The sequence below is a fragment of the Mixophyes fleayi genome, chromosome 11, assembly GCF_038048845.1.
Source record: "Mixophyes fleayi isolate aMixFle1 chromosome 11, aMixFle1.hap1, whole genome shotgun sequence".
NCBI classification, from domain to species: Eukaryota; Metazoa; Chordata; class Amphibia; order Anura; family Limnodynastidae; genus Mixophyes; species Mixophyes fleayi.
The window spans coordinates 4,235,191-4,254,396 of NC_134412.1; the positions used below are offsets into that span (position 1 = coordinate 4,235,191).

A 19,206-nucleotide genomic window follows, 5' to 3' on the forward strand; every position below is an offset into this window, starting at 1 on the left:
TCTGTCCCCCACCTGCCAGCTGATCCCTTTATCAGCCGCCGGCACGTCTCCATCTGCACATCCAGACCCCTCTTCATGCTGCACATTTCCATGTATTCGTGGAGATGTCGATTCATGTCGCTTTTCGCAGTCGCCAGCTCAACCTAAAGCACAAACAAGAGGGGTAAAATAAGGGGCAGTCAGATTAGTGATCTGCGTGCCGTTATGAATACACCAATTATTCATCATATACAAACTAATTAAACCACCGACCCACTGAACTCTCCTCATGGAGAAATAGGCATTTTAATGTAAGGCATAATGTGTATAGAAGACTTCTCGTTTCGGCTATATATCAGGACACGTTTGGGAACTTTAATTATAGTAGTTACTAGATCCTCCAAAACAGTATTTGTTACACTCTGTGTAGTACAAGGCAACATGTATGTGTTATACACAGTTATATGTTCTCTATTCATATAGGCAAATGTCTGGGTTTGTGACTGCCTCCGCTTTGGCTGTTTAATGTCAGTTGTTCCATGTGTTCTATCAATGATAATGGACCAGGTGTACATTTTGTGTTATGTATACACTACTCGGACAACCATCTGCAGCATTAGATGTGAACAAGTTGGTTATCGGAAATCCAGATTCCACAGCTGGCAACACTGTGGTCCATTGAGAACAGAGATATGTTGCTCACTGAGCAGGAAGTGGTTGGGGCCAGTGTAGAAAGGCTGCAGGGTCCTGAGGTCCGTAGCCGGGTCAGTTAAAAAGGGGTGCAGGGTCCCGAGGTCGGTAGTTGGGTCAGTTAGAAGGGGGTGCGGGGTGCAGGGTCCCGAGGTCGGTAGTTGGGTCAGTTAGAAGGGGGTGCAGGGTCGGTAGTTGGGTCAGTTAGAAGGGGGTGCGGGGTGCAGGGTCCCGAGGTCGGTAGTTGGGTCAGTTAGAAGCGGGTGCAGGGTCGGTAGTTGGGTCAGTTAGAAGGGGGTGCGGGGTGCAGGGTCCCGAGGTCGGTAGTTGGGTCAGTTAGAAGCGGGTGCAGGGTCCCGAGGTCGGTAGTTGGGTCAGTTAGAAGCGGGTGCAGGGTCCCGAGGTCGGTAGTTGGGTCAGTTAGAAGGGTGTGCAGACATGGGGGTGCAGGGTCCCGAAGGTCGGTAGCTGGGTCACAGAAGGGGGTGCAGACATGGGGGTGCAGGGTCCCGAAGGTCGGTAGCTGGGTCACAGAAGGGGGTGCAGACATGGGGGTGCAGGGTCCCGAGGTCGGTAGTTGGGTCAGTTAGAAGGGGGTGCAGGGTCGGTAGTTGGGTCAGTTAGAAGAGGGTGCAGGGTGCAGGGTCCCGAGGTCGGTAGTTGGGTCAGTTAGAAGGGGGTGCAGGGTCGGTAGTTGGGTCAGTTAGAAGGGGGTGCGGGGTGCAGGGTCCCGAGGTCGGTAGTTGGGTCAGTTAGAAGCGGGTGCAGGGTCCCGAGGTCGGTAGTTGGGTCAGTTAGAAGGGTGTGCAGACATGGGGGTGCAGGGTCCCGAAGGTCGGTAGCTGGGTCACAGAAGGGGGTGCAGACATGGGGGTGCAGGGTCCCGAGGGCTGTAGCTGGGTCAGTTAGAAGGGGGTGCAGGGTCCCTAGGTCGGTAGCTGGGTCAGTTAGAAGGGGGTGCAGGGTCCTGAGGTCGGTAGCTGGGTCACAGAAGGGGGTGCAGGGTCCTGAGGTCGGTAGCTGGGTCACAGAAGGGGGTGCAGGGTCCTGAGGTCGGTAGCTGGGTCACAGTTTGTGGACTTTACAGGAGTTAAGGAAAGTTCTTGCTATATAAATATTATACATTCCTCTCTCAAAATTTACACTAGACAAAATCAAACAGTAAAAAAAGGGTTACTATGCCTTTAAAAATGTTTTAGGTTGCATCAGAAAACCTAAATAAGAGTTAGACAGTTTTGTTGTATTGCAGCCCATTTACAGGTTACAGTACAGTTTAGGGACATTAAACGTGGTGTCCATGGATAAATTCTTCCACAATCCAACATGGCTGCGCTCATCATATCTCACCTCAATCTGGTCGATGGTTTCCTGGTACTCCTTGTCCCGTGTTTTCAGAAATGTTTCAGTCTCCTGAATCAAACTGCCCAAACTTTCTTCCTGCAAGAGACAGACAACGGGGCTCAAGAAGTGTACGGACTCCTGTGTGTTTTAGTCATGTGTCAGTATTGTGAAGTCGTTATTGATTCACAAGTTTGTGCCCCTTTGTGTTTTCTTTGACAGCAGAAGATTAAAGTGCAGTATGTGACCTGTGTAGAACTTACCTCTCCCTGCAGCTCTGCAGAGGGGTTACAGTTGGTGAAATCTTCCCACAATAACAGTGTATCCTCGTTCTCTTCCCATGTTAAACTGTCATTATCATCGTCAAAATCATACGTCTCCCGTCTGTTGAGAATATTACAGCATTAGGAAAAAATATTTTGCAGAAATCCTACCTCTCTATATTGACTGTTCTATGTATGATTTGAGATGCGTTTTAGGACTCTGATCTGTCTGTTTCTTATGCGCCCACATGGTGGCGCTATACGACTACCCAGCAATGGACTGGAAACTAATCTCTCTCTTCCTTTTAAGCTTAGTTTCTATGAAGGGACATCACTGTATTTTCAGACACTATATACAGACACACAATACTGCACACATGCTGAGCAATATGTACTGGATCATGGGACTTGCAGAAGCAGATCTGCAGTGGATGGTTTCTGCGTCATCTCATTCTGATGGAAATTTAGTAAAAAGTCAACCCCAAAATCAGTGTTGAAAAAGGGTCTTTCATGCAGCATCCCCCATGTTCAATCATCTCTTAAAATACTCAGTTCTTTGTTATTATGGATTGTCGGTTTTAATATAAACTAGGATCATTGCCATAAAGGGTCTTTCATCTACACACTGGATGTATCCAAGTTGTGTTTGGATTTAAAGAAAGCTAAAATAGATTTGTGGTGATGTCAGATTGCTGGGTAACGGACTGAGGATAAGCAGACGCTTATGCTGGGACTGGTGGTATTTTAAGAGGTCATGGAGCTTTGTCAGCATTATTCAAATAGTCCCCCCCTTCCCCTCCCTACTGCTTCAGAGCCTCAGACTTGGCCGAGACCTCTAGGACTTCCGCTGCTCACATCCCTTCCCAGGGAAACAATCTCAGTCTGGACTTGTTCTAATCTATTAACACCGGAAACAGGGCAGTGTAATACAGGGAATACAACTCATTTATTAAGAATGCATCAATTCCAGGGTCCAGCTCCGTATATGGGACCTATCTAGACACCACGTGTTAGAATTTTCTTACTCCAGATCAAACATTATTTCATCACTCTATTTATTAATGTAATAATGAAATACTTGTATAGAGGAACAATAACTATTGTGTAGCATTCTACGTTACAGCAGACACGTTGCACTTACAACTGGTTAAACATCCTCTTCATCTCGTCCGTGATGTTGAGGGAGCAGCTGACTTCATCATCTGAGAAGCGTCCAGCGTCCCCATCCTGCTCAGTGATGTCCTCTTCTGACACCAGCTTCCGCTCTCTCTTTTTAGACACCGTTCCTATCTTGAAAGAGATAAGGTTCCCAGCTCCATTAACAACAAGCACTCTCCATAGAGAAGACTTCAATGGGGCAATGGAGGGTAGGAGTGAGGCTGAATTATGTGTTGACAAGCAGCAAAAGTGGCAGCTTACAGCCCGTGGCATGCATGCAATGTACAATAGGATGCACAGCAAAGAGCAAGCCGTGCCAGATTCAGCCCCCTTCCCTATCCTGTCCTATCCACATAGACCGTGGAATAGAAGCAGAGAATTACAGAGAAGATGGAAGAGAATGGAGAGGCCAGCAAGACAGAGGAACCAAAATTTGTAATGGAAACCAATACTCTGGGAGTTATTATCTAATGTGATCACAATACAAGTTGCAACAGATGGGGGTGGCTCAATAAAAGCTGGTTGTCTACCGCTGGTCTACAGCCTGTAGCCGAGCCTTAACTCACCAACAGTGCCCCCACCATGGTTCTGTCCTAGATTTACTGAGTTATAGTAAGAGGTATACGGGGGGCCTGAACACAAGTCAGAGAAAGGCAAGGCCCGGTCACCTGGAACATCTTGGATACATCCTCGGAGTTTCGCTGCTGTGCCACATCACACAGCTTGGCGGTGATATCAATCCGCCTGCAGATATCCATGTCCACCTTCATTGCTTTTTCCTGGATCTTTGAGTCGAGATCGGTCATTGGCTGCGGGGGATATTGGGATATTATCTCCTCTAATAAACATAATAAACATCTCTCCCTAACTGTCAGAGTAATCAGAATCCACGGTCACATCCATAAATCACTTCTATACAACAGGAGCATCCGGCATCACATTTAATCTTACATATGGTAACAGTTTAGTACATATTAGACTGAAAACCCATCTCGTCATCCAGAGGCTCTGCTCGATACAGTAACAGTATCTAGAATTAAACCTGCTCTTCCCATTAATGTGTGGGTACCTATGTAGTATCTTTCATCCATTCTTCAAAGGACTAGAAGGTTTAATGGCAACATTGCTACACATCAATGTGAACAGCAAGCTTATGCCTAGAGACCCTTTTACTTTTGTTTGTGCCCTTTGAAAACACATCCTAATATTTTCCAAGGGTACATGGTAACAAATTACAGTGTATATTGCATTCTACGTATCAGTACAGACCTGAGGCTATTCGAGCTTGTTACAACATGAGCTGTGGCCTTGTAGTGTCCTACGCGCTCTGTGGGGGCAATCGCATGTACAGTAGGGTACATCAGGAATGCAGGTAGCCCTATTGTGCACTAATCCCTATAGCTAAACTGTTCAATGTCATGCAAAGCGCTTCTAACCCTGTCATTATGTATAGCACAAATCTGATCATAACAAATCTGCCAATGTGTCTATCCCCTCTACAGTATACACCTCTGCGACACAGCGGTTAGCATTGCTATCTCACAGCGCTGGGCTCATAGGCTCCAGTCTGTGTGGAGTTTGTATTTTCTCCCCATGTTTTCTTGGGTTTCCCCGCACAGTCCAAAATCATGGTGGTAGGTTAATGTTAGCATGCTTGTGTGGTAGGGAATTTAGACTGTAAGCTCACTGGGGCAGGGACCAAGGATAGAACATTCTCTGTAAAGCGCTATGTAATATCTTGACATTATATGATAAAAGGTTAATAAATAATGGACCTTACAAACAGAGCATTTTGTGTCACTGATTGGTCATTACACAAAACGTTAGCACAGCAAGATCTAAAAGAGCGCGTAGAACACAGGACTGTATACAGACCACAATCTTTGTGCTCAGTGATACTACTGAAAAGGTCTTAAGGGATTATAACAACACATACAAAATAGGTGAAGTGTCCACCAAGTACTTGAAGCCAACCAGAATGAGTTGTTATAGCCAACTTGTCACTTTCTGGTTGCCTCCCTTCTATCTCACTAAATTATGTAAAGAATGTTTCTATAAAGAGCAGGATCCTCCACCCTGGCTACACCTGTCCTTAGTGACACAACTGTAGTCTCAATGTATGGTAATGACAGTCCTCTCTACCGTCAGAAAGAGTCCTTCACCCATACACACTGGGAGTATATATTATAGTGTTGGCATTGATCCTGGCAAGGCCGTGGGTCTGGGAGCCAGCCTTGAGTGGCATCGTCAGAACCAGCGTGCAGATAAAAACTTTCAAAAAAACAAAACAAATGATTGGGGCAGGAGAACAGTCTACAAATTAAACTTGGAAGCAATGAAAACTAATTAGGAATAAACCCATATTAACTCATTCTGCATCAGGACAGCAGATTTCAGAACAGAGTCCTAGGCTCATCTAATTCTATTCTTACTTTCAAAATAATTCATATTCCAGGACTTTTCCTCAAGATTTTAGAGGATGAATTCATATCCAGTATACTGCAGAACACAGACACGCTGGGAGAATACAAAGACTTTTCCTGCTGTTACATAGAGTCAGATTACAGACTCTGCGCTACTCATAATTCAGCCTTTTGTTTCCCTTGGTTTACAATCCTAATATGGCTTCAATTTCGCATCTCACCGAGCGCTACCCAACCAGAACTAGTTAACTGCTTCAACCCCTGCACATATCCGCAAACTCTCATTGTAGCCATTTACAAAGTATCTGTATACAGGCTGCCAAATATTAGGCCACGTTCAAACCTTTATATAAAACGGTTACAAACAAGTGTTATGTATACCGCATTTAGAAGAATTTACTCTGGGGATAAAGGGCAATGGCCACAGGGATCTTTAATCTTAATTAAAATTTGCAAAAAAAAAATAAAAAAAAATGCACGAAAATGGAGCATGCTCAATTCTTGGATTATTCTCTCAATAATTCCCCCAGAGGTACGTTACGCTTCTTACCATGCAGCAACGGAGTTTCAAGAACTAGGTGTGAATAATACCTATATAATGATCATTATTTAGCAATGATACTGATGTCTCCCCAGACACTGATCAGAATGAAATACGTAGAACGCCATTGGTAATTTACTAAGCAATAGATTACGAGAACACTTGAGGTTTATGTAATCTCTAGGTGGGAAGCGGAATCTGATTCAGAACGCCCATTCCTAAATATCCCACATTAACCATAAAAGAAGGTCCAAGTCCTCTTTCCTTTTCTCCTGCTCGCCTCTCTGCATTCCAGCTGGACATGCACAGAACACATCATGCATGTAGCATGTACAGTTCGTTAGCCACACGCACAACACACTGGGTTATGTTACCCTAGGTCAGTACAAGCCCATTGGCAATCAGCCCTCATTCATATGTCACATCAGCTGATGGAGAAGCGGGTGAGTGATCACCTACAATTACTACCCAGGGAGGGTTCCGATGCAGCGAAACATAACAGTGCTCTATATCACATGTATGAAGCGGTGTGGGTTATACATTCCGCAGTGATTGCGCTAGGAGAAGCCGGCCATTCACTAAGGGTACTTACATCACTCATCAGACCCTTGAAGACCACCAGCTCCTTTTTCAATCTCTCAATCTTCTCATTGAGTTCATCGTGGACGTTGTAAGCTTCTTGCGCCTCCTGACAAAGAAAGAGGTGTCAGACAGTTGCATATGCCATGTTGGTGGCTGGAATGCCTATAATACAGACCGCTATATCGTACCTCTTGGAGAGTCTCCACCATTGATTCAAGATTGGCCCTCTTGGCAAGCTCTTCCTCCCACCTGTAAAAAAAACAACAAAAACAGACACCCTTAATAAGCAATCTTGTTTTAAACCACAAATAACTATACAAAGCTATGTAGACCCTCTGGTTAGACCTTTAACTACTATAGAGCAGAATTCACATTATCAGAGATAACGTATGGGAAGCCATCTCTTCCAAGACGACCACTACTGTGTCCATCGTACAATATATTAAACCTATTAAACGGTTACATAACTTATGTTCTCTATTAAGAGGCCAATGCTCTCCAATGTGAAACAAATCCAGTTATACAATATAATAAATAAATGGTCTAAGGCAGGGTTTCCCAAACCCAGTCCTCAGGGCTCCCCAACAGTGCAGGTTTTCCGGATCACATGTGACATAATTAGGACCACCTGTGGATCTGTTACAATGTGTCAGTCAGTAATGACTACACCTGTGCTCCAGCAAGGTGATAGGGCTCCCCAACAGAGCAGGTTTTCCATGAGGACTGGGTTTGGGAAACCCTGGTAAGGTTTCACTGAGGGGTCACCACAGAAGGTGGTCTCTATAGGATGTCGGCCCATTGTCTTTTGCTTAATGCCTTTAAAACCTTCAGCAGCTGTTGGGTCTCACAAGATACGACCAGTCACCGGCCACCCTCCCCTTAAACAAAACTGTTGTACTCTCACCCCACAAGCTCTCCTTCAGAGCGAATAAAGGAGGTGTAAGCAGTTATTTGGCTGAGGCTGAGCCCAGTCAGTGCCTTTGTAGGATATGAACCATATCTCCCATAATGTCTACAGAGGGAGATAATAGCACTGATCGGAGGAGAGTACCAGGCATCAGACTCCTCTAGTCCTGGCAGTTGGTGGGGATAGGGCAGGTTTTGGGGTTGGATTGAGTAAAAATTAATTAGTGATGTCCAGAGATGGGTACACTGGATCTATTCTCTAATCATCATCCACTTCAGCAGAGTGCGCCCCACACCACCAGCACAAGATCTTATAGGGTCTGTGTGCGGCCAAAAGGTGGACAAATTTATTGTACAAGTCCAGTGAGCTCGAGGCCCAGAGTGCGAACACTAAATACAACATACAGAATGTTTCTCTGTAGAAGTAGGATCTTTTTACCCATTTAATATCCTCTTCACCCAGAGAGAACACGTTCGGACGAATCACTATGGATTACCCTCTGTTTTTAGTTCAAATGTTAATTTTATTCACTGACATTTCTGTCACTAAAGCCAAGTACACACTACACTGTTTTCGTCCAATAATTGGCTCAAACAGCCGACATACGACCGCTCGTTCAAAAGTCGGGTCAGTGTGTGCAGTTACACAATGGTCGAAAGTCTGCCCAATTGGATGATTGTCGCCTCATTTGGTTGGTCGTACCGTTTAATATTTTCGTTCCAATCTCGTTTCCGCTGTGTAGAGTGTATAAACTTCCGACCGATCCACAACAGGGAGTACAAAATTACAGTCATTGCTCACGACAACATGGCTGTAAAAAGTCGCTAAAGGGACGTCCGCTCTTCCCTTTATCATCCTAAACAAGGCCAGTGTGTATGCAGTCCATGGACCGAGCGATCGGAACATCGATCACATGTAAAATCGCTCGGCATAAAAAGTTGGTGGAAATTTCTGTAGTGTGTACCCAGCTTAACTTGTAAACTAAATATATCAATCTATAGAGAGCATTTTATAACCATTTAACTCCACTTTGAATGTCTCCAGTTTCACAGAATTCCCCTGATATAGCAGCATAATGAAACACAAATATCCTTTCAGTTTTGTTATACGAGTCTAATTACCAAGCTCCTAAAAGCGTCTCATTATTATAGATAACCAGCAGGTCTCCCACTGTGTTGCAAAATAGTTTTGGTTTTTTTAAACGAGCCACCAAAGGACACATTTGAAGTCAGCATCGATCTATACCTTCACGTCAATATGTACTTTAGCCTTCTGATGGAATGTGTCTATTTCAGATCACATAACCAGAGCCAGTCAGTCAATCGATTCTCCCACTCCCATACTCTGAGAGCCAGTTACATCACCACATGAGGGATCATATATGACTGGTGTGTGAATTAAGCTCACAACCTTACTCAGACATTACATATGTCCATATATAAGTTAGAGGGGCCGAAATCATGTGGACCAACTCTCAGGATAATGTGCAAGTAAATCTCGCACTCTGCACAGACCTCTGGCCCAGATTCTGTTTCACAGAAAAGTCTAAATTTAGTCTTTCACTCCCAACAAGCGAAACGATGAAGAGATCGTCTGCCTCAGCTCTTGGACAGCTTCCAAAACCCTCCTAGAAAAGAAATTTCTGTCTTCATACTGCGGCATCTGAAATATGTCTATATTAGCTGCATTCCAGGCAGTCGTGTGCAAATGGTTTTAGCAGACCAGAGATTGGAGCTTCTCGGCTGCAGAATAATCACACAAGGAAGAGATGAGCAGAGATTTTACATAGTGGGCTGAGTTAGCAATCCATCATCCTCAGGTTTAACACAAGATATTCACCCAAACTCAGCAACTGAGCAAATTCTGATCTGACTGATCAGCCAGGGGTAGAACGGAAACGAAGGACTAAGTAGTTCATAAAACTCTGCTACAACAGGGATATCCTTAATGCATGGGCTTTTTATAAGAACTAGTATGAATATATGTATAATAACCAAGCTTGTCATGATAGAAAGAGTGTGTATTAATATAACCTCAAAAAGGAAGGTGCCCTTGTTTGCTTGGTAATGTAGGGAAGCACAGTGGTTAGCATTGCTGCCTCTGTGTTGGGGTCATAGGGTAGATTACAACAAGAGCTGTATCTCTGTGGAGTTTGTATGTTCTCCCCATGTTTGCGTTGGTTTCCTCCCACAGTGCAAATACATACTGGTAGGTTAATTGGCATGGACTAAATGTACCCGACCCTACTGTATATGGCAGGAAATATAGATTGTAAGCTCCACAGGGACAGGGACTGATGTGAATGACTACATATCCTGTACAGCGCTGTGTGATATGATTGGCCTTATATAAACTATAATAAAATTCTAAACCCTGTGAGACGAGAGGAGCGGGGCGAGTGCACCTGAGACAGAATCCCGGAAGTTTTAGCTCCCTGTCAGTCTCAAACCACACATTAACCCAACATGTATGGAAACCGGACCCCGGACTTGGGGACATTAATGTCACGTTAATCGAACAATGATTTGCAAAAAAGTTCTAAAAAAACAGATCCTAGTAATGAAATTCTTACTTATCATGAACTTTGCACCAGTGACCGTAACACCAAGAGACTGGATGAGTAATTGAAAATACAGATGAACCAACAAGTATAAATTAAAACACAAAAAGACCACCAGCGTTTTTATGTCATATCCCAAATCTATTGTTTGAAGCCGTCTATTATAATCTGCTGAATCTCTAATCATTTGCATCAGACATAATTCATGTAATAACCAAAATGTTCATCATATGAGATATACAGTAAATATTTTCTATGACATTTCCTAGCATAGGTTTAATGCTAAATGGTCTTATGTGATCCCGCGATGACACCAGGCGGTGAAACGGCTATTTGGCGGCCATTATTATTTGTAGGGGACAGAACATTAAGACGAGACGGCATTAAGGTTTCATGTTTTAGAAACGAGTATTATCGTGGTCTTGTCACCTAGACACAGTGGAGACAGCACCAATCTTCATGAGAGCCGGTGACATCACTGAGGCCATTTTGTGCACAATGTTCCCTAGAAAGAATAAATCCGGTATAAAAGTGATGTTTCTGGTTTATTGGTAATCGATAGGCTGCATTGACGAAGCATAATGTAGGTGACAGGTGAGTACACGGTACAGGTGCGAGGAGACCGTCTGATTCAGCCGCTAACACATCCAGATCTGATTGTTTGCCAAACCCCGCAGGGAGTGACACAGACATGTAATATGTCAGATAGCTGCCTGCTCTTGAGAAAGAACACGCTAAGTTAATCACCATCTATAAAACATGATGATCAGCTCAGGTATCTGATGTCTAACATTCCACTGCGCTCCCCCCAGCAAGATGCACCTTACTCACACATTGCACAAAGTATTGGAATGCATGAAATTCGGACGATCCCCAAAAACTAGGTTCATGCTCTACTTCCCAAAAACATTGACTTAAGATTTTTGCACGGTGTTGGGGCGTTAACGAGAACTCTACACAGAGTGGAAGTGGTCACCCTGTGAACGGACAGCTACTTTGCCCATTGTCACTAGGACAATGGGCAAAGTAGGTGGTGCAAATTGCTATTTTTAGTTGTCAAAAGTCGTAGTAACATCTAATTAACATTTCACACAAAGGTAACATTAACAGAGCACTATTTCATCAGCAGCAGCTATTTATATAGCGCCACTAATTCTGCAGCGCTGTACAGAGAACTCGCACACATCTGTCCCTGCCCCTTTGGGGCTTACAATCTAAATTCCCTAACACACACACCAGCAGAGACAGACAGACTGAGACACACCAGAGTGTGGGAGGAAACCCACGCAAACATAGGGAGAATATACAAACTCCACACAGATAAGGCCATGGTTGGGAATTGAACTCGTGACCCCCAGTGCTGTAAGGCAGAAGTGCTAACCACTGAGCCACCGTGCTGCCCAGCAGTGTCGGGTGTTCACGCTATTTTCCTTGTTACTAACCCTCAGACAAAAGGAAGTGCTCACAGTATATGAAAAGGAAAAGGTTTCTTTAATTAAGGGGTTAAAAGGCAATATTCCGCCATTGACTATTTCATTACTACAGGGACATGTAAGGTCTGTATCCGCAATGAGGATCATGAGACCGTTCAGAGAGCAGGTCCTGTTAATGGCCGCTCCATACTCCAGTCCTATAATTACAGGCCGCCCGAGAGCCGAGCAAACAGATGCCGAATCTTAATCCAAGCTGCATTTCCTGGACGGGGTCCAAAGGAAGCATTAAACTGATCAAACAGCCTAAATCACTGCTCAGCAAGAGCACCTGACCAACCACACCAGTATGGGAAATCATCATACAGCCAACAGATCATGGGAAAGTAACCCTTTCATTGCCAGTTAGCTGTGATCAGTCAATGGCCACGGGTGAGGCAAATTGTGGCCCTTGGGCCGTTGTGGAACTACAAGTGCCATGATACGCTGACAAAGCATGCTGATCCTTGTAGTTCTATAACACTAATTACAGGCAAGGCATGCTGGGAATTGTAAGCAAGTGTCAAATCAGTTGCACCTACATTAGTAAATACATCTATGTCTTCATGAAGATCTTTAGAGTGGAGACGGTTTTATGCCGTGTGTGAATAGTTCATTTATCAATGGTTTATTCTGCATAGACCACTACAATACGCAGCCTGACACAATTTCTGGAAGACACTATATAGACACTAGGAAGTGCTTGAAACAAAGGGAATCATTAGCAGTGTGTTTCGTGGGCCCAGGAGCTTACAGTTTAGATTACAAAATAACAAGCAGGTGACGCTGGAGCTAGAGGAATGATAATAAATAATACCAGTGATCTTTATGCCCTCTCAGTCTGATGATACCATGAGCGAGGTATGCGGAGGAGACAGCCTGTATATGGGCTGGGGGACTGAATCCCCTCCTTACACTGCTGCCCTGGGATCTGTACCAGGCAGCTGCTGCTTCCCTGACAAATTCCCACTGCTCATTACCAAGTAACCCCGGCTCCGGAGGAATTCATTGTAATCAGGGGGAGATTTATAGGAGTCACTAAGGGATGACAGTGAACTAGTATATAAAAAAGACTAATGGTTTTACAGGCAAATATTAATGAAGGAACCTGGCACCTTCCAGAAGAACTACAAATTTAACTAATAATCCACCTATTCATGCAGACTGCTGTATCAGTGTGTCCTCATTGTTATCAATTACATCCAGGAATCACACACAGCAGATAGACTACAATAAAGGAAATTGTAAATAAAAAGTAAAAAAGCCATTTGGTGACCAAGATACGGCACTAGAGCAAAATATGGCTACTACCTTAAAGCCTATCCAGTGACATCACTGAGAATGCAGCCTATCCAGTCACCAGGAACCAGTGACATATCTGAGAATGCAGCCTATCCAGTCACTAGGAGACAGTGACATCACTGAGAGTGCAGCCTATCCAGTCACTAGGAACCAGTGACCTCACAGAGTGCAGCCTATCCAGTCACTAGGAACCAGTGACCTCACTGAGAGTGCAGCCTATCCAGTCACTAGGAACCAGTGACATCACTGAGAATGCAGCCTATCCAGTCACTAGGAACCAGTGACATCACTGAGAATGCAGCCTATCCAGTCACCAGGAGCCAGTGACATCACTGAGAGTGCAGCCTATCCAGTCACTAGGAGACAGTGACATCACTGAGGCACAAAGTTTCTAATGAACAGTCAGGCAGGATATTGGTTCAGCTCACAAAAAGACTAGGCGATAGATACACTAAGTGGACCATGAAATATATATTAATAAATATTTGCAAATAACTCTGCATGTAAGGCCATAGAGGTCTGTATCACACCTAATCGGCATTAAAATCCCATGTCGACATGGAAACCACTTCAAGTAATTATGTGGTAAAAGCATCTTCTATGTCCTCTTTATCATTACAAAGCCCTTAATTGTTTATAAAACCAAACCTGCAGGCGGAATGCTGAAAATAGCAGATTAAACATTTCTTCTCTGCTGTACAACAACAGAGGCCAACGTGATGAGGCATTTATAATTGCAGCACATGTCAAGAAAGCATTACATAAATAATAATAAAATATAATGTCTCGCCCTAATGATGCCGTATTCTCCACTTTGGTGTCATGCAGATTGTAAAGGGCTGAGACAATGAGCAAAGTAATCCAGTAAAGGGAGCAGAACAAACAGGATTTCCTCACTACAAGAGAGTTTGTCTGCACTGAGCGCAGAGGAGATTGATGGGGATTTGTATCTGACAAGGTGTCGGTCGCACCCAATGCTACACGCCCGATGCTGTGAGCATGTCTGCCAGGACAGCTGTAATGGTGCCACCTGATAGCACAGCCCGTATTAATACGCACCTACCGGTTACCTGCAGCGGTTTCCCTCGGGGGTCCATCTACTTTCCTTCACTACAAAGTGATCCGTGGTACAAGCTGTCATCCCTATGGGGGATTACCTGGCTGTATGTGAGATATGAACGGCCCCATTGTGCCATCTTCCTAGAAAGCACACTGCACACATTATCAGATGGTGTAAGACTATGGTGGGACAAAGCCTGAATGTTTCCCCAAATGTGCCTCCATCATGCGGTTAGGAAACCTCAGTAAATATACCAACAGTGTGCAAAAAAAAAATCATCATTTAAAATAGAGCACCCTTCTGAAAAGCTGAATCACAGATAGCATGCACAACACTAATCTGGGGGTCTGACACTTATTTTCTGTGTGTCAGGATACATTAATGCAGGCCTGGCTCTCTGGGTGCTTGTGAAACTACAAGTTCCAGCATGCCCTGCCAAAGATCGGCTGCCTATTTACTGGCAAAGCATGCTGGGGTTTGTTGTTTCACAGCACCTGGAGAGTCACAGTAACAGGCTGGATGTGGCCTAAGATTATAAGACTCACATAGGAAGAGTTAAAAAACCTGGGAGGGAGGATACGTGTGTTATATTTCAAAGGAAACAAAATTATTTTGCCTATGTTGCCAAACACAGTGGGGGCAGCTATTTTGTGGGGTGAACCAATGGCCAACTCACTAGGAGCCAGTGATGTCCGTTATATTCCAGTTTGACTGGGTGCCACGTCACTATTCAAAAGGGTCAGTAACAATGATATTTCAGAAGCTGGCATCAGGTATGGTACAGTAAGTTGTGTAGTCCGACAGTAAGAGAGTTCTGGAGAATATTGATGGTTATTTCAGACAAATCTATTTGTTCTCAAGTCACTATTGGTTGAATTGGTCAATCGCAAGTCAGTGGAACCACACAAAACAGATGGATGGTGGTTAAAACTGGTCTTAAACAAATCAATTTATCTATTTTGCCCATCAGTGAGGATCAGGCAGAGCTGTGGAGAATTCATGCTGTGTCATAGGCCAGACATGGTCGTCCATGAAATGAAATGTAGAAGAAAAGAATTGAAAGCAGTAATGTAACTTTCTGAAGCCCGTTGCCATGGTTTAATAATAGACTGGTATATTATGTTCAAACTACGCAGAAACCACTTCCTCTGTGTATCCTCCTCAGAAACTACCAACACAACCAGTCACTTCCCCCCCAGTACGCTTCAAATTAACATTTCATATAAATGAACAGCTTCTATGGAACAAGTTATGTCTGTGTATGTTCTATTACCACCATGACTTCATGTAATCAGTAACACGCATCACTATCTACCCCCCGACTTCGCCAGTTGGGTGGACAACGCACTACTTAGAGACACTCTCAGAGAGTAGCTACAAGACCTCCGTCCAAGCACTCCCTTACAGTCATTGTCTCATTATTATTATTATTATTAATTTTTATTTATAGGGCGCCACAAAGTATCCGTAGCGCCGTACAAGGACAAACAATGGCACAGTACAAGGTGAAACAGCACAGTACAAGTAACAGTAAGCACTATAACTCTGGGGGCTCAGGCACAGCATGAAAGAGAGGGAGGGAGGGGAAAAGTGAGTACAGGCAGGTAACTATGGCCCAAGAGGGTGGGCACGGATGACAGGTTGAGAGTCACTGAGGGGAGCGGAGAGAAGCGAGAGGAGACAGAGGGCAGAGGGCATTAATATACAAAAGCACAAACATTTCAGGGACTAGGCCTGAATCCTAATCTGCAGATGACCAGTCCATAGCTCTTAGCCCCTTCACACCACCACTGGCTCCCAAGGTCATATTATGGCAAACAAACATCCCCACTTACCAGACCTAACATCTGACACATTGTATCCACCTTCAGTCCTGGGAACGGTGAGGATATGCCCCTAAGAGGGGGGGGGGGGGGTTTCAGGTACGTATCTGCCCCATTAGTATAGGATCCCTGACTTGTGGATTGTTATGTAAGAAAATTTATTTTGAGCATCCGACTTCCTTAACCCGATACCGACACTGTTGTTATCAATGGAGATTTGTTTTCTGCCTGACCTGTGAGTATAAGGTTACGGATACCTTTAGTATGTGACTTAGAGGATCTGTGTCTGGATGAATGGGACCAGGTGAGATGGGGACACACAAGCTTCAGCTGATCATCTCACCTCTTAATAAAAGGACGAGTTAGGAGCTTCACCGAGAGATGACCCAACACACAGAACCTAATGAGACACATTCTCTGCACACAGTCTAATCAGATTAGTTGTACACTCAATGGTTACTGCACCGGGCCCTGGTCAGTGCGCTCCCTACACGTCCATTAGTGAAGTTTCTATATGAGGATCGGGGCTGTTGCATCTCATTCCCCACCTTGGAGCACGTCAGGAACTTCTATGTACACAGCTCTCTACTTATTCTGCTACTGGTCTGGCTGACGTGAATTTTCCATGTGAGATTTAAAGGGCATATCGCCTGGCAACAGAGGCTGGCCAGATTCATTCATCTGTATGTAATCCTACAGGTCTGGTCTAAGTAAATCACTGGGGAAGGGAAGAGGGGGGTGTCATCCGACACCAATCCGTGATGGGAGAAAGGGGGCTATTGTTTTGCTGTGAGAAAGGTTTAGGAAAGGGCAGAATAAATGCCAGTGTGTAGCCATCGGTAAACTACAAATCCCAGCAAGCCTTTTAAGTCATCTGTTGGAGAACTACACGTCTGTGTTCCCTGCCTGCCTTACCATGCTGAGACTTGTAGTTCACAAGCAGACATAGATCCAGAGGTTATATGAGCCTGACTAATAGCTGGGATTCAGATTGCCAAAGCGGCCGCTGATCTTTCAAAATAATGAATTTCCTGCCCTGGCCGGTATTCATACAAACACACGGATGACTCACTGAAATTACCACAAACTCCAGAGCAATGCAAGACCAAGACAAGGAGATATCTGTGACCAGATAAATATCCAAACAAGATGACCCAGTCCCCGAAACCATCCCAACTCTATGTTCCTGGGAAAATGCATCCAGCTACACTGGCTCAAATAAAAGTATGTATGTCTGCAAAATACACTTGGACAGTTTTGATGACTGTGTCACTTTTACTAATAATGTTAAATACTAGGACAGCATTATCCAAGGTATTGAAAAGTCCGGGCGGAACAGAAGTGACGGGAATTCCAGACATAACAAGTTTTTGCCTTAAGAGAAGCAGATAGTTTATTCCCTATATAATCTATAGCATGATTATCAGATTTATAATCTCATGTAAGCCTCCAGCTAATAGCTCTCACATGAGTATCCTGACGTTTATAAGCATTGGGCTGTGTGGAAACACTTCCATTAACCTCACCTCTCCCGGAGGGGACGTGACCTGTTTCCTGCCAAATAGACAAAGTAATCTTAGAGCAATTAAGCCTACACAAACTATTTTCTTATATTGTCAATGGGTAAGCTCATACAGTTATCTAAACATGTCTGAGGCAAAGTCTGATGTCATACGTTGAGAATGACGTCATACACAAAGAAGAACAAAGCTGTGCAGTAATCTGCAACGTTTAATTCATTCATTGTCTTCCAGCTTTCTCTGTCCTGTAGCACAGCAAAGCATGACATAATTACAGAGAGATTCATGAGAACGCAGCCTATAAACTAACCAGGAACCACTTGTTCTTAGTCAGACAAGACTCATTGGTTCAGACAATATGTGGGCAACAAGGGCACTTTAATGCTCCTCTTTCACAGCCTGATGGTGGCGCTGTTGTCATCAGGGAATTTTGCCGTTCTTGACCTTAGATCTTTTACAGGACGCACAAGTTTGTGCTGAAACTGCATGAAAGTGGTTTACAGACAACCACTTGGTAAATCTTGGGCTAACAATTCAGCACAACGTGGCACTGTCAGGTTACTGAATGGGCGTCTGTAAGGTGCATCACTGGAATATTTCCTATGGACTCAGGACTTACCGTATGCCAGGAAAAACTCTAAAAATGCAGCAGTCTAAGAACGAGCTACTAGGACCATACAGACACTGTGAGAAAGTCCCAGGAACATGAGGAGGGAAAACGTTTCACTTTGAATTTTAGTGTGTTTATATAAACAATGCTGGATGGGAAGACAACAGCCTGAAATCTTGGTTTTACTAACTACCTGTTTCAGAGGTGTAAAAACCCAATCAGGTGCGTTCTGAATCCACAGCTATAGGGGACACACACACATAGAAACCTGCCCGATAATATCACTATAAGACTAGGAAACAGACAAATCTCCTGATCCCAACCACTATTGTGCAATGTACAACACAGATTCTGAGCTTTATAACTCACATTTTATATACATGAAGGAGATAAAAGGGATTTCTCCTAAATAAAATATTTTGCCATAACAAACAGTTTGTCAAAAAGCAGGGGCCGCAGTCACGCAACGCCAGCCCCTCGTACATGCCATCACATGAACACTACTAAAGATTTAATACTGGATGTGGGAGAGGTCCCATATCCCCCGGCTGTTTGACAGAAGTCTCAGTTATTGGTTACCTAATAAAAAAAAAAAAAAAAAAAAAAAAAAAAAGAGAGAATGGGATAAGAGACATCTGGGATAAAAAAAATCCCAAACGGCTCTTGTCCCGGCCTGTGAGAAGTTTATATCCCTTAATAAATATACATCATCTTTACATTTATTATAAACAAGTTCAGGCTGTGTTTTAGAAGATACCAGGGGATCTAACACAACTATATAATATATACAACAATATTAAATCCGAGTTATAAATGATCATCATATCACCATTGATTTATATAGCGCCACTAATTCTGCAGCGCTGTACAGAGAACTCACATCAGTCCCTGCCCCATTGGGGCTTGCAGTCCACATTCCCTAACACACACACAGGTTAATTTTTACAGCAGCCAATTACCTAACAGTATGTATTTGGAGTG

The 19,206-nt window shown here is 43.9% G+C and overlaps 1 protein-coding gene and 1 long non-coding RNA gene across 3 annotated transcripts in view; one reads left to right on the plus strand and one right to left on the minus strand.

Moving 5' to 3' along the window:
- LOC142107339 (uncharacterized) overlaps window positions 1-19,206 on the plus strand; it is a 135,845-nt gene that overhangs the window by 102,698 nt on the left and 13,941 nt on the right. The gene's annotated exons all lie outside the window — the stretch shown is intronic.
- The window catches only part of IFFO2 (intermediate filament family orphan 2), a 43,888-nt gene that overhangs the window by 4,467 nt on the left and 20,215 nt on the right, over window positions 1-19,206 (minus strand). For both annotated transcript variants that reach the window (XM_075190712.1, XM_075190711.1), the window contains exons 2-8: window positions 7,163-7,223; window positions 6,985-7,080; window positions 4,097-4,237; window positions 3,412-3,560; window positions 2,271-2,391; window positions 2,017-2,106; window positions 13-143 (exon numbers count right to left, since the gene is read on the minus strand). In XM_075190712.1, the coding sequence (XP_075046813.1) occupies window positions 13-143; window positions 2,017-2,106; window positions 2,271-2,391; window positions 3,412-3,560; window positions 4,097-4,237; window positions 6,985-7,080; window positions 7,163-7,223 (789 nt within the window). The remainder of the gene's footprint in view (window positions 1-12; window positions 144-2,016; window positions 2,107-2,270; window positions 2,392-3,411; window positions 3,561-4,096; window positions 4,238-6,984; window positions 7,081-7,162; window positions 7,224-19,206) is intronic.